The following is a 15,182-nucleotide window of genomic DNA, read 5'->3' as shown; positions in this document are numbered from 1 at the left end:
GTTTCTTACGTTGTAATTTTTAAAGAATTAAACACTTTCATATTCGAAGAATGTAACTTATTTCTTCCAGCATAATAAACGATTTGATCTGCATTAACATTAATTTTTACTTAATTACATATAAATATAAACTACTAGCAACCTTGATAACTTATTATCGTTGGCCTCTTACCTGTTTTGTTTTTTTCTTTTATTTATAGGTTTGTTGTTCGATTGCCGAATTGCATCGAGAACAGACAAAAATGCGAACAGAGATTGCCTAAAAAATCAGCGACAAAGTTGAACGAATGTTGCGAAGGTCAACGATGCGTATACTTCATTAGCGATTAACGAAGGTGCTGCTTTGAAAAAAATGGGTGAGAAAAATGAATAAAATAAGAGCGCAAATGACCCAAGAAAAGGGCGGGAAAAGAGCAAACCCGTGGAGGTCGCGTGGCTAATCGACTCGGCCATATGTTAGCGTGGATTATGGCGCGCTAACTGGTTTCTGATATTTATTGCCATGCATCCTACTTTGCATGCTGCCTTCACCACCCACCACCCCCTTTAACAGCGAGTTTGTCCCGCAGGAAGCTTTTCATTTCCGCTGCTGTCGGAATTTTTCAAATCTATGAGCATCCAATGCAAAGCAGGAAGAATTTCCATTAAAACCTGGCAATAGGTGCAAATTACAAGACAAAAAGCGAAACGAAATAAAAAATTAACCAAAAAAGGAACGGAAGTGCAGCTAAATAAAATGCTGAAAATGCTCTTTACACAGGAAATAGAATTCTGTGGACGTTGCAGTAATTACTTATTTATTTTTGATACCAGAAGCTAACATGAATCATGGTTAAAGGACCTAGTCTGCTTTGCATTTAAATTATGCGCCTTTTGTGTGGCGCCCTCTGCGGAAAGCCTAAAAGTATGCATAGGTATCGGCAACTACAGCGCCAGCTAGAGGCTGTAAATGGCAACTTGTCTGCCATAACTGGCTCATAATTGCGCTAAAAGACTCGGTTTACTAACGCCTTTTGCAAGCAGTTGGAGCCAAAAGCTGTAGAAGAAAACCAGTAATTAAGCGAACTGAAAGCAAATAGACTTGGTAAAACAGCAAAGTTAATTAAGAGTGTGAAAAAGTGATTTAACAAAGTGAATTTCAACTCTGCAAGCCCCTAAATTCTGCCGTCATAAGGCAGTAGTGGAAATTCAATGAGAAAATTGTTAAAATGATTAGAATGCTTAGATAGAACGGAGAAAGAAACAGTGAGCAAAATGTGAAAACGTGCGTACAAGTTTCGGCGTTTTTGTTTTGATTCTTATCGGACTGCGAAGCAGACGCCGAAGCTAAGAAAATCCAAGTAAAAACAAAATGGAAACACGAGCGGGAGAGCCTAAATGCGCGCGCTTCAATAAGAGCGCTCTTCCTCTCTCGCGTGCTCTTCTCCCCAATTGGAGCTTTCGTTTCAATTTCGGTTTCGTTTTGCATTTCATTCGTGAGCGAGCGCTTGCTTTGAACGGACGTCTCCAAAACCGCCCCGCATGCCACGCCCCCATTCGAAAGGCTTTTGGCAAAAACACGCGACTCCATAAATAATAATATCAAGAGCAAAACACTAATTATATATCGATGCCATTCGAGATCAAGTTGGAGCTTATCGCCTGTTGCATCCCAATCGAAATTCCACTTCCATTCCGCTTCGAAATCGCGCGCGGTTTTCGCCGCGTAGATCGTTAAAAATTCATTAAGTCTTGTTAATCGCCGCCAATAATAGAAATAATACAAATAATCGCATTGATTGCCTATAATTGATACTCGCCGTGTGTGTGAGAGTGAGTGCGCGTGTGTGAGTGCCATCCGCCGGTAAATGTCCGCGAAAAGAGATCTTCCGCAGACTTGATGCCGACATAGCTGCAGATATATCTCCAGTCCCGCAGTTGGACTCGAAATGTCACGACGCAAACAGTCCAACCCCAAGCCGTTGAATAAAGGTGAGTTTTTCAAAGATTCGAGATTTTAAAATTGATTTTTATATATTATTTCTTATTCGCACACCTTTGTTCTAAATTGTAAAGGGAACACAAAGGAATTTGGGTTTAATTACCTTATCAGTTATTTGATACCTTTAAAAGTTTTATCCGACAATGATATTTACAAATTCTGATCAAAAGTTGGCTGGCGTTTTAATTTGAAACAGTAACGATTTTATATAAAAAAATAAAATAAAAAAATTATTATTATATTTGTTAATTTTAAGTCTGATATAGAAATATGTAGCTTTTTATACTGTTGGGGAAATTATGACAAATCTTTTAAAAACTGTTCTCCTTCAAAGTTTATACTTTTCTCGATCGAGTTTCCCACCTGACCACCAATTGACCCATTCAAATTTGCTCGCTTGGTCAGCAGCTCTCGTTTTTTGGACAGCAAAACATGTGAACGAACACACAGCAAACACAGAAAACAAAGAAGGGGGAATCGAGTGAGGGGACAGCTGATAAACTATGCCAAGACAAAGAAACTGAAAAAATTAAACAAAACCAAGTGAGAACGATAAAGTCAAGTTTTTGCGACTAAAAGACATCCGATATTCAAATGATTTATTTAGACTTTGATTACGTACAACTTCTCAAAAAAGATCGTTAACTTTTAAGTGAAGGAAGGTGATTAAATAGTAGAGAAATTTATGTTGCAGGTTGTAGAAAATATATAGTACTTATTGGATAATTTAAATTGTGTTTGTGGTCTGACCACATAGACCCTTCGATTATGCAAGATAGAAAAGGGTATTTAAAAATGGTCAACTTTTGTTGCTCAAATGAAATTTCTTTGTCGCCTCGCTATCGATATCGATACCTGTTGTACGTGCAGCTGACACACCTTATAAATATTGCTGGGGAGCCGACAAGAGAGAGTGTGGGGAGTATTAACTAATTACATTTCGTTGTTTGCCATTTGATATATTTATGGCCCCAAACCATTTGACACCCAATGAATGCATTTCGGAATCGAAATCGATAAAACGTGCCGGACCTGCGACACTGGACACCCCAAGCACCTTAACTCACCTCAAGTCCCCTGCCCCGGTCTTCTGCTTATCCATTTTGCCATTTTGGACTCCTTATCGCGGTCGCCGCTTTTGCTCCAAGCACGTTTCTCGGCTGGCTGACTCTGCCCCACCCAACAACACCCATCTAAACAGAACCCCCACTGCCATCCAATTCTACAATCCAACAACTACACAACGAGTGATATCAGACCGAGTCATGAAAGTGGAACTTCCACAGTAAGCGGCGTAAGCTGCCAAGAATCGATAAATTGAGCAGAGGCCAACAAAGCTTTTCATACACTCTATATAGATCTGCACATGCGGGAAGTACTTCTAATACGATCATTTAACGAATTATAGTGCTTAAAGACCGTAACATGTAAAATGTTTTTGGTCATCAGGACGAAGAAAGAATCAGGTCTTAATGACGATTTTCAAATGAACCCACAAAAATATCAATATATAAAAGACAAGATTATTTAAAAGAGAAGGCTATTTAAAGGCTCCCACTTATCAACATTCATAATTCCTTTGAATCTATTTTCAAAATGTATTTATAGCTGCAGAGCTCCTTAGACTCATTAGTCTTTATAACTTTAAACTAATTATGAAGAACTGAAGACTGTTATCAGCAGCATTCAAAATTCTTTGGAATCTATTTATATTCAAATAGTAACTAAAAACCAATTAATAGTGAAATTGTAAACTATTTATAGAGTATCGAAGAAAGATAAACAAATTCTTAAAATCTTTTTGTACTTAAATATTTTCCAATTTACCTTTTTAGCTAAAAACGTTTAACTATTTATAGTGTACTGAGGAATGGATAACGAAAAACTTTACCATTTGCGTTACGATAATTTAGGGTATTTTTATCTGCGCAGCTGTAGTCCATTGTTGGTGCCTGTTGTTGTTGTTGCACCTGCACTATCAGTGGGTTATCCCTCGGTAACCATCCACCCCCACCCACTGTCACCCCCTAACAGTTCTGCTTTGCATATTTATCTCTTGCACACTTGCTTCACTTCTGTCCCGTTGTTTTCTATAGCTTAGTGGGCGATGGGAGGTGGTTTGGAAGGCGAGAAAAAACTCAAAGCGCAACTCGATAAAGTTTTATCACAATTGCAGCAGCAGTGGCAGCAACAACAACAAATAACAACAACTTGCGTAGCTTTTGTTGGAGGTTCTCCAGGCGTTGTTATTGTTGCCTTTACATAAGCTTCAATAACTGACATTTGTATCGGAGCGTATAGTCTCGAACTCGGAGTGTAGGAATCGTGATGACAACGCCCTCGGGTTTGTTTTCGATATACTCTCGAATAGAGTCTTCTTAATATTTAATTTGGATAAAGTACACATATGCTGGGACGGCAATTTAACCGCCAAACTCTACAAAGGATTCTAAGGTATAATTCTTTTAGAAAATAAATAATTATTTTCCTGAAATATCTTATCAAATAATCAATTCATAATTTAAATGCTTTAACATACCAAAATATAGAAGAAACTAAAAAAATGTTCGATTCAAACATGTATTGACCTTGTTAATATCTTGCACTTAATATTCTCCACATTTTATTTATTTATTTTGTAGTGTATTAAATTTGTACCTAGTCCCACCTGTCCTTGATTCCTATCTCATACCTTTTAAGAGTTTCGAGACCTGAGGGAGTGCAGTCGCACATAGATAAACACTTTTGTGTTTTTATAAATTTTAATTACGCTTATCACTAATTTTATGTTAATGGCCAGCTGTTGGTTGTCGGTTGCTGAATGTACGCTTGTCTGTTTTGCTGTTCGGTTGACGACTGTTCTCCGGCAGCAGCAACAAAAGACATCGGCCCATCGACATAGCCATCCTTATGCGGGTGCCAATTTAGCCAAAATTCAAGTCAAGTTTCAGTTTATTTCAAGCGGGCCAATCACTGAAAAAAAATGGGGTAGAAAACTTAAATATGATAAAAACATTGTATCAAACTTATTTCTCTAAATACATTAAATGGAGGTTTGGGAACTTGGATCTTAAATTAATTTTAATTTTAAAAGCATCTTTTAAACCAAATTAAAAATTTGTTGATATTAAAAAAAGTTTCATCAGATAATCTATATTTATCATCAGTTAACAATGCTTAAAACCGATTTTTCTTAGCTCAATTTGTTAAAATATACTAAAAAATCTAAATAATGTTTTCAAACTCGACTTGGTTAATTTAGGTGGAATATTTCTCTGTGTGGCTCAGACTTTGGCTCCACTGGGGCCCTCTTTCTTATATCTGAAATCGGCGCGGGTACGTGTCAAGCGGTTCGCGTCGCTTTTTTTGTGGGAAGAGGGGGATTTTAAGAGGGGTTCCATGAAGCAGAGCAGAGCTGAGTTTGAGCGATAAGAAGAGCTAGCTAACTGCGTATTGCAATTGCAGTTTGCATTCGAAGAGCTGCAGTTGCAGTCGCGATAAAAAGCCAGGGCTCAGGTTGCAAAGCCAAGGCCCCTCGGGCCCCCTCTCTGTTCCCATACCCGCCGCCTCTGCCCTGACTGCTCTGTCCATTTCAATTGGCAAAGATAATCTCGAGCTTTGGCCATTTTGACATTGTATTTTAATAATTGCGATAAGCTTCTCCCTCTCACACTCTCTTTGTCTCTGTTTTGTTGATTTGCTGGAAATCGGACCAGGAAATATCACCAGATAAAACCACCAACAATATACCAATAACAACAAAAACAAAAACATTAACAAGCATTACAAATTACAAAATGTTGTTTTTCACTTTGTTGCATTTTATTATCGTTGTTTTTGGCCAGCACATTTGCATATCAAGTGAGGCGAATGAATGGCTTGTGGCATAGGGGGTGTGATATAGGGGTGAGGAGATAGGGGAGTAACTTGACGATCGACTTAGTCAGCCAGCGAAATTCAGATTGTCGATATGTATTTATTGCAGTTACGAGGTTTTTGTTTTCGGTCTTATCACATGAGAAGGGAAACTCAAAAAGTGATTAATCAATGGGGCAAGGCAACTTAATATGAAACTGATAAACATGTTTAAGGAATGAACTGAGGGATCTTAATCATTTGAAACACTTCAGATTGGTTTAAGGCCGATTTTCAATCGCGAATTTGGTATTAAAGTGGATAGACACCACCAGTACTTACAAACCCTGTAATTATTATCCTGTATTAAAAATAAATGACCTAATTTGAAAATTTATTTTACAATCTGAAAGATTATACTAGCTTCTAGACAGGAAATACCAGGGTCATTTTTGAAGAAATATGTGTCATTGAAATGATAATAAATTAGCACATAAGTCATTCTATTAAAATGTAATGATCCATTTCCTCATTATCAACGGAAACAAGCTATCAAATTGAGTCAGACTTGAAATAAACTTACAGCTTTGATGTTTAAAAAAATATCAATATCCATTTTGGAAAAAGCTCGAATTCTATTCTGTATTTTTTTCAAGTCATCCCTTTTAGAGATTTATTTTAAACCACTTATGACTGAATGTATCATGATTAGTATTTCCCACAGTTGACTAATCACCTGCGATAGTGGAACCACACTTTTCCTCGTTTCCCCACTTTTTTCCCATCTGTATCCACTCGAGGTTTTATTTTAGTTTTAATCGTTAAATGTAATCGAAATAAGTTGGAAATTTGATGCCCGCTCGGCGATAATGGTTTGTAGTCATTTCCCAAACATTCCCTTCGTAAAATACAAACAAACCAGCCAGCAAAACGAAAAAATAAAGCTAAATATCGCTTAAAACAGCTGTCGATTGTGGTTGTTGTTGTGGACTTTACGATGTTGTTGCTGCGACTGTTGTTGTATGATTTGTACAATGCTCCGGGGTCTGGTCGGTTGTTTTTTATCAGCTGATCTGATGGCAAGATTGTCGCGCTTTGCTTCAAAAATGAGAGAATGAACTCGCCCAGCAACAACAATTGTTGTCGTGTGTTTTTCGTTTATAACAATTTAAAGAGATTTTCAGCTAAAGATAAAAATGTCAATGTGATGTGGTTTGTCGGATACAGATTAAGATCCCGAGCTATGACAATATATTTATATAGAGTTTAAAAAGTGTATATACATACTCGTAACACTGTATAATATATGCCCAGTATCTGAATGATCGATCTCCACCGTTGAGTTGCGGATTTCCCTTTGGCCATGGCGCGATATCTGGCGGGTTAATTAATTTCCATTCGCCAGTCGTCGTTTGCATCTGATATCAGTTTCATTTTCGATTCGAAATGATCGAATCGGCCGGGATCGCATTGGATGACCCAGGGAATCAATGAATTTTGCTGTCGCCGGGGCGTTGATAGCGAAACATTTTGAATACCATAAATCTCTGTCAGCGCCTCCTCGAAACCTCCGAATCTGGCCGATAGGCGATGGCTATCAGTCGCCGAAAAATAGAACTGATTTCTATATTCAGTGGCACCGTCCGACGGGAAGTTCCAAAGGCACTGTTTTCCTTATCAGCGTCCCACTAACCGACCGACTGATCGCTCTAGTGTCCACCGATCAACCGATAGACCCACTATACTATATAAACAAAGAAGGGAAGGGGAAGTCCAAGGTTTAGTGGCGTTTATCGACCAAATGTTACTCTGTTCAAAGAATCTTCTATATTTTGTATGTTTAATTGACTAATATTTGTTAACAAAAACATTGATCTTATGTTTCTTGGGAGTTTCACGTGTTAAACTACAATATCTATATGGGATAATCTTTATAATTCAATATATATGAAGGTATCATACTAAATCAATTTTATATAAGAGTCAACTTTAAATGCTCACTATTAAAATAATATCGATTTGCTTCAAAACTACTCTTTAGCAATATACCCTTTAAGTCTAAAACTACCTCTTCAAATAGAAGACAGAGATGGCGATACAAGGAGAGGGAGATAGAAAGACATTCTAAAATATCGGGGCGACAAATCTCTGTTCAAATTTCGACACCTTATCTTCGTGCGTTCATCTGGCGGGTTTCCAATTTCGAGTGCTTCAAATGATGTGATGTTCTTGTGCGTTGTCAGCGATAATCGTTATCGTTATCGCTTCACAAGACGAATTCCGTCTAGTGTTGGCCCCTTGATTTCAACTTGAGATTTCAGACGATTTTCAATTTCGAAAGGGGAAACGTCGTGTGGAGATAGCCATCATCATCATACGCCTGACTACTCCTCCTTGGACTGCTCTTCCTCCTGCTCTTCCACCCACTTAATTAGTTTCGATTCTGCGCTCTCTGTTCAAATTCGTTTTCGGTTTGGTCTTTCTTTATCAATCTTGGGAGCTGCGGCCTTATCTCGAAATAAAATTCATGCCGGGGTCCTATTATCTATTCCCAGCGATCAGCGCAGCATTCGTTTAATTGACCAACCGAACTGACCCAACCACGTCCGTCCATCCATCCATCCATCCATCGATCCTCTGTGTGCTCCTCCATCTCTTCCGTCTGAATCTCCTCCAGCCCGTGTGCATTCGTTCCTTGACTGCTTCGTTGTTGTCGCTTCCATCTGCAATCTCTGATTAAGCCCGGGCCTCGCCTGCCCCGGGGCATTAGACCGCAAATCATCGCCACATATATATATATGGTGTTTATATGTTCCCTTATAGTATGAGCGCTCTTTCTTGGCGATTATCTGCTGGTGGCCGTTGCCAGTCAAAGCGCAGACCTTGAAAATTATTAAGCCAGTCAGCTAGATTAAGTGTAGATTGCTAGATGAAGCTGGCTGCCAAAAATCTATAACTAATCCTGAAAGTACCATGGCTATGTTTGATCCACTAATGAAATCAAGATAAAGGCGGCTGCCAAATGATGTTTAACTTATCCAGGAAACCTTTCCAAAACATTTACGTACTTTTTAAAGATTCTATATGAGCTTGTCTAAAGTCTTCAAACGCTTCCGCTAATAACTGTAATTTAAGGAAAAACCACAAATTTTATAAAATAGTTTATAATTTATATTTACATGGATAACTAACAACATGCTCTCAAACATACCTTTTATCTTATAAATCTAATATAAAATATAAGCTAATACATTAAGTATTACATACATTTAATCCAAGAAAACATCAAAGGACTCCTAAAATCTAAAACAAAATTATCAATCGAGAAACCAAATATTTTAATTAAATTGCTTGTTCACTAATCAGCAAAATTCCTTTTGATTTCAACTTTTCAGTTGCCCTGAAAACTCTGCTCTCGATTCACTTCTTGGAACTGCTAAGATTGCCGCTCGACTAGAATTTGAGTTTTGCTTATTTCACCTCATCAATCAATTATTAATTACAAAGTGTACAGCTCCGACTATCAAGGCCCCCTACTTCTCTCTGCTGTCCGTCTGGTGATAAATTGATTAAGTTTACATGTGCAAGGAGGAGAGAGATAGCGCAGGAGGGACGATACGTTTAGTGACATCTACTTGAGTTGCCATCGAAATCGAAACGAAATCGTATCGAAAGTCGTGGGCCGTATACACAGAAAATTAGACGCTCACGTTGCTGAAAAATTTCAAAATGAAAATTTAAGTGCTGCGATTAATTTGGCTTATCAGAAGGCAACAAAACGAAGGCAGAAAGAGCCACAACGAAGCCCGAAACAAGTGCAATTAAAAGATTTTTAAGCAAACATTTGTCATTAGAGATAAGCACCCGAAATATGGGGATATGGGTGGGTGGTATTGGGGCACCTAGGATGTCTCAATTCGAATTGGGGAAGTGGAAAAGAATGGGAACGCTAGGCATACATATTACGCGATAAACGACAACATTGGGTCTTTTACATCACCAGCTACACTGAATGAAACCAAACTGAAGGATGTTTTGTCCGTAAATGTATTAAGTATAATTACAAGATTCTCTATAAATCTGCATTAACATTTGTGTATTTATTCACATCCTGCATTTGGCAACTAAATCATTTTGTATTTAATTTATTATTTAATTTTTATTTTTTCTCTGTATTCCTGCAATCCCCACCTGCTCCCGAGTTCCCCTGCCTTTTTTCACTCCCCTGGGTATCTTCTGTTTACGCACGACAATCAAAAGCCAACTGAATGGTAGCGATGCCATCGATGGAATCGGTGGCCCAAAAGGCCGGCCAAACCAACAAGGCAACGTGCGGCAATCGATTAAAAATCCATAAAAATATATTTCTAGATTTCATTTGCTGATCGAAGCGAGGCAAACGCACTCTGTCTATGTGTAATTAAGATTGAAGGCAAGAGATGGGTGGGGGGCGCAAATGGGGGACAATATGAAATCTATTTATGCCATTAGCTTTGCGCCGATCCCACGCCACGATAGCCCAGAGCATTTGGAGCTCCTTCATGTCGGCTTGTGGCCATTTTGTTCATTTATCTTTTGCTTGTCTTTGAGCCCAACCCAACCTAAACTTCCAGTAAAAAAGAATCTAACCCGAGCAGTACCCTTGATATTGATACACTGACAAAAAACGTAAACCTATTTTTAATATTGCGAATTTATTTTCATTTACGCCGATTAGATAAAAGTTTATTTTTTGTGTGAGTCGTTCTTCTCACAAACACTTCTAATCTTTCAAATGTATTTGTCATTTTAAAATTTAAAAATGTTCATATCGTATTCATGTCACATTTATATAATAATATAACATAGCGTTTCTTTCTGTGTGGCAACTGCAAACAGTAAGTCAAAATCAAAGATTAAAAACGAATCACTCATGTTCCAGAGTGAGTGGCGAAGCGGGGGGAGTATATATTTTATTCGATTCTTATCTGCGAACTCTGCCGAAAAATTCATTTAAGACTGAAGCAGACAAATCGCGTCATCAGCCACAAAAATCTCATTAGCTCGGGTTTGTTTCGGTTCAATATCGCTGATGTGGATTTCTCTCTCAATCAAGTAATTTTGGCGCCTGGTTTGGCCAAAGAATGCGACGAATCCATAACAGCTTTAGTCGCGTCCCAATCTGGATTCCGAGCCCCGTCTTGCAGAGCACTTTAAGCCTAATCACTTGAATGGCCCACAACTTGCATTTGGTTGACGCAGGGATGCAGATGCAGGAAAGTCTGAGGTCTGTGGACCGCAGATGGGAGACAGGAGACAGGAGACATTTGCCGCCGCCGCCAGTCTTATCTAAATGCCAGCCTCACAGTCTCGTCTTCCATTATGATATGACGATAGGGGGATGCACGTGGACAGGAGAATATCTCCAAGAGCTATCGAATGCGTCGCCAATGTGGAGCCAATTGAGAGTCGAGAATTGAGGCAAGAGAGCTGGAAAAACTGAGAGTCAAGGAGACAGGATCCATATTCAGTTTAGTAACGTGGAATTAAAAATACTCTTTAAGAGAGGGCTGAATATTAGCCGTGGTATCTAATGAGGGTATTTTTTTGCTACAATGATCGTATTATGATTTCAATAAATAATTTATTTTCAATACCCTTAATACTTTCATTTAAAGTGTAATAGATTCTTAACCGGTCATTGGCTTTGTTATGGATAATCATAAATGAATTTATTTTGACTTATAAACCAAACATCTGAAACTTTGTTTTCAGCTGCTAATGACGAAGTGAATTTTTGTTTCTCATTTAATTAATCTCCATATTAGTCGAGAACTGGATAAGAAATGATAAGTAACTCATGAAAAAACATTTTTGCTGAAATGTGTATTCTTATAGCATAGCCTTTTACATCGCATTAGTTTTTTGTTATTATTACTCATTCTATATATTATGTTGTCATCCCAGCTGAGATCCAAGAGTTATTCACAGTACCCCATAATAAATGAGCTGGGGTTAGAGCACAGTCTTCGAGCAGAAGTGTTGAGGAAGCATAATTTACATGGTAACAGGCGCCATTAGGAGCTGCACAGGTCTCACTTGAGATCTGGGATCTGGGGATCTTTGTGGACCGGCGGAACTGTCCTGCCTTGAGAAACGGGTTTGCAGTGCGTGGCGGGAACAAAATACCTGTTGCAACCAGCAACCAGCAACCAGCAACCAGCAACCAGCAACCGGCAACCGGCAACCGGCAACCTGCATCTTGCAACTGGTCCGAGGGCTTGGCGCTGATGGATGCGTGTTTGTTTACAGCTTTGCTGTTTGTTCAGTTTAGCGTAATTGCCGCCGTGTCCAGCTGCGGGGGTTAAGGCGGGGGCTGCCGGGGGTTAGATGAATGTTAACAACATGTTCTGTCTGCCTTTTCGTTCTGTCCTCTCGTTCTCGCCTCCTGGCCGATCTTTTACCATTTAAAACATTTTAATTATGGGGCCACAAAATGCGTGGCTTTTTCTGCTGCTGCTGCTGCTGCTGCTTATCCACCTGTGTCTTGTGTCTGTGTTTCTTGAAAGTTGTCCCTCATCTGGAGACCCCTTCACCTACTCCCCTGACTTGGATTCTTCCTCTCTTAAATGGCATTTAGATAAGGTCCTTCGGCCCGCCCCGCCCACTTCTACAATGGATTGTCCACTGGCCATCGATTTATGAGAATGTTGATAGCAAAACCGTTCCTAGTCCCTCTCCTTTTTGCCAATTCTTGCGCATCATTCTCGTTTCACTCCGCCACCTCATCCCGGATTCTTCGGATGCTGCTTCTTGCCGCTGTCATTGTGCGTCATTTATTGAGGCACTGATAAGGCCATCGACCGACCCACCGCAGCCCTCTTTTATCGCCAAGCCCCCTCCACTTTGAACGGGCGAAATATGAATTCGATTTGAAAAGAAATTAAGCAATACCAAGAACGTGAATAAAGACATTTTGTCGCCGACATTAAATTCTCCGTCTCCACTAATTGCTGTTGGGTACCTTACTATTTATGGGGATATTGGTGTCTCAACTTCATCAAAATAGAAAAAAAATGTTATATCACTTTTTCTTTTTATGGTCATATAAGCAACCGAATTTCATAAAAATTGAAATATAATTTTTAATAAAACAAAATTAAATTATACATGTTATCTGTCAAATTTGTGTATAATCGTTAAAGTAATTTATAAGGCAGCTATAGGTATTTATAAAAATAAAGCTTTTTCGATGAAATTAATTATTTTTTTCCTGATATATCTGATGTTCAATCCTTTGAAACACAGGTTCACCCAAAAGCCCCAAATTCTCTTACGACCACAATCGTAATCGTAGACAAGTCAGCTACTGCCATAACATTTGCTCTGTCTCCGTATCCGAAAACCCGTCAGATACGAATGGAGCTGCCATTTGGGCCATCCATCTCGTCCCTCCTCCATCTCATCCCCCATCCAACTGCCCCACTCTATCTCTTAGTTTGAGTTTCGATTTCGGTTTCAGTTTCGGTTTTCTTAATTATATTTGCTCCGCTTTGGAGCATCCGTTTGTAGATCTCTTCGCGAGATAGACCAATTTATGATTTACGTGGAACATTGCGCTGGAATTTGATTTGGTTTTGATTTCATTTCAGTTTCGGTTTTGCTCGGCTCTTTCCCAGTTTTGCTTCTTCTTTGCTTTACATTTGATTTTCATTGCCTGTCATTATTTGCCTTTGCTCGTTTGCTTTCGTTTTCGGATTTCGGTTGTCAAGCTCTCCCCTCTTTTGCAGAGTGAAAAATAATCAAGTACTGCCAACTGATAATCCTAGCATTTTAAAAACATTTTGGGCTTATATTAATACACTTGAAAAATACAAATTGAAAACATAAATAAGGAATTTCCTTTCAAAATGTTACAATTGAATAATATAATATTTTGATAAATTATAGAATTATAGTCTAAACTTTTCCTTGTTGATTAATATGAGGGATTTAAATAGTTTTCGTTGCATCCCTTGAGTTTACTATATGGTTTAGCCATCAATTTTCGACGTGACTGCAAGGGACTTACAACTTCGGTTCGCTGAAGCTAGCTTCCGTTCTCGTGTTGTAACTGTTGTTCAATGTTAAATTGTTATCTTTTTGAATCCGTACAATATTTTTAAATGTTCCGTTTTCGCTCAGTGTAGTTCCCTTTCTCCCCTTCCCCACATTCTCCCCAACGAGGAGATCGAGGTCAATGATAAGGCCGCGACTTTTGTTTGGCACGTCAAAGTCAAAAGGCATTTTGTCCGATTATTCCCCGACTGGAATCGACCACACAAAAACCACCCAGTACAAAGCCTGGCCCGCATTCCTGACCTCCACTTCGTTGTTCTATCCGGGGGGACAGGTGGGTGAGGTGTTGCCCCCGACAAACCCGCCAATGCCTTCTTATAATTATTTTATAAGTGCAGCGACATCGGGCTTATCCAATACGAGACCCAGCATTATTCACTTGGCGTCGCTGAATCTCGAGGAGGAAAGAGGAGAAAGAGTGGCAGTGCGAGAGGGCTGGCTCCATGGCCGATAACTCCGTGTAGATTAGCCCCGACTGACTGGCTGAGTGCAGCGATAGCAGCACTCCACGATCCACGTTCCACACCGTACCTTGCCATATACTCCGTTTCCGATCCCGATTCCTGGTCATAATGTGCGGCCGAAAGAGGTTTTTGAGCAAAGCGCGTATCTCGAGAACTGTTATCCCAAATGTGACCGCCATCCGCCGGGCTTGATGGGCCCGCATGGCCATAGGTGATATCATGTCCCATCCTTGGGCGCGTTTTGTTTTGTCCCAAAGTCTTGGCGTCTGAAAGGTCTGAGTCATAAAAGCTGGGAGTTGGCGAGTTGGAAAAAATTGAGTATATACGTTATTAGGCCTAACGTATTTGTCAGAAATTTTATTTTTTAAAATCAAATATTTTAGGCCTTGCCGCAGCCATATTTCTGCCAACATAATCCATTCATATCGCCCTCACAAAATTCTCAGAATTTTCTTTTCAATGTTTTCCTCTTTTTGATCATCGAATATTGTTATTATTTTTTGATGGGTAGAGCCACCTTTTTTCACTCCCGTGTGGGTTGTGGATAAGCTCGTTTGCCATTCAATTGTTGTTGGCCACAAAAGGATTGAGCAAATCTCGAAAAGTTGATAAACTCTTAGGCAGTTTCCTTTGCTCCTCGACTCGGTGTTTGTGCCCCTGCCTCTTTCCTCTGTGGGTCGGGGAGCGATGGCCATCGTCCACTTTTGATTGCCTCCCTCTGAGACGTCCCTCCGCCCTATCTCCGTTCCCCCAAATACTTGATCTGAGCCGAGTGTGGGCGTTCG

The 15,182-nt window shown here is 39.4% G+C and overlaps 1 protein-coding gene across 1 annotated transcript in view; it reads left to right on the top strand.

The window, feature by feature from the left end:
- Window positions 1-15,182, top strand: part of LOC108049091 (zinc finger protein ush) — a 74,980-nt gene that overhangs the window by 16,301 nt on the left and 43,497 nt on the right. Inside the window, exon 2 of the mRNA XM_017130148.2 lies at window positions 201-1,971. Within this exon, the coding sequence (XP_016985637.1) occupies window positions 1,929-1,971 (43 nt within the window). The 5' untranslated portion in view covers window positions 201-1,928. The remainder of the gene's footprint in view (window positions 1-200; window positions 1,972-15,182) is intronic.

This window comes from Drosophila rhopaloa, unplaced genomic scaffold, assembly GCF_018152115.1.
Source record: "Drosophila rhopaloa isolate 14029-0021.01 unplaced genomic scaffold, ASM1815211v1 contig_2, whole genome shotgun sequence".
Lineage (NCBI taxonomy): Eukaryota > Metazoa > Arthropoda > Insecta > Diptera > Drosophilidae > Drosophila > Drosophila rhopaloa.
The sequence above is the reverse complement of the archived record's forward strand: the minus strand, read 5'-3'. Positions and strand labels throughout refer to the sequence as shown.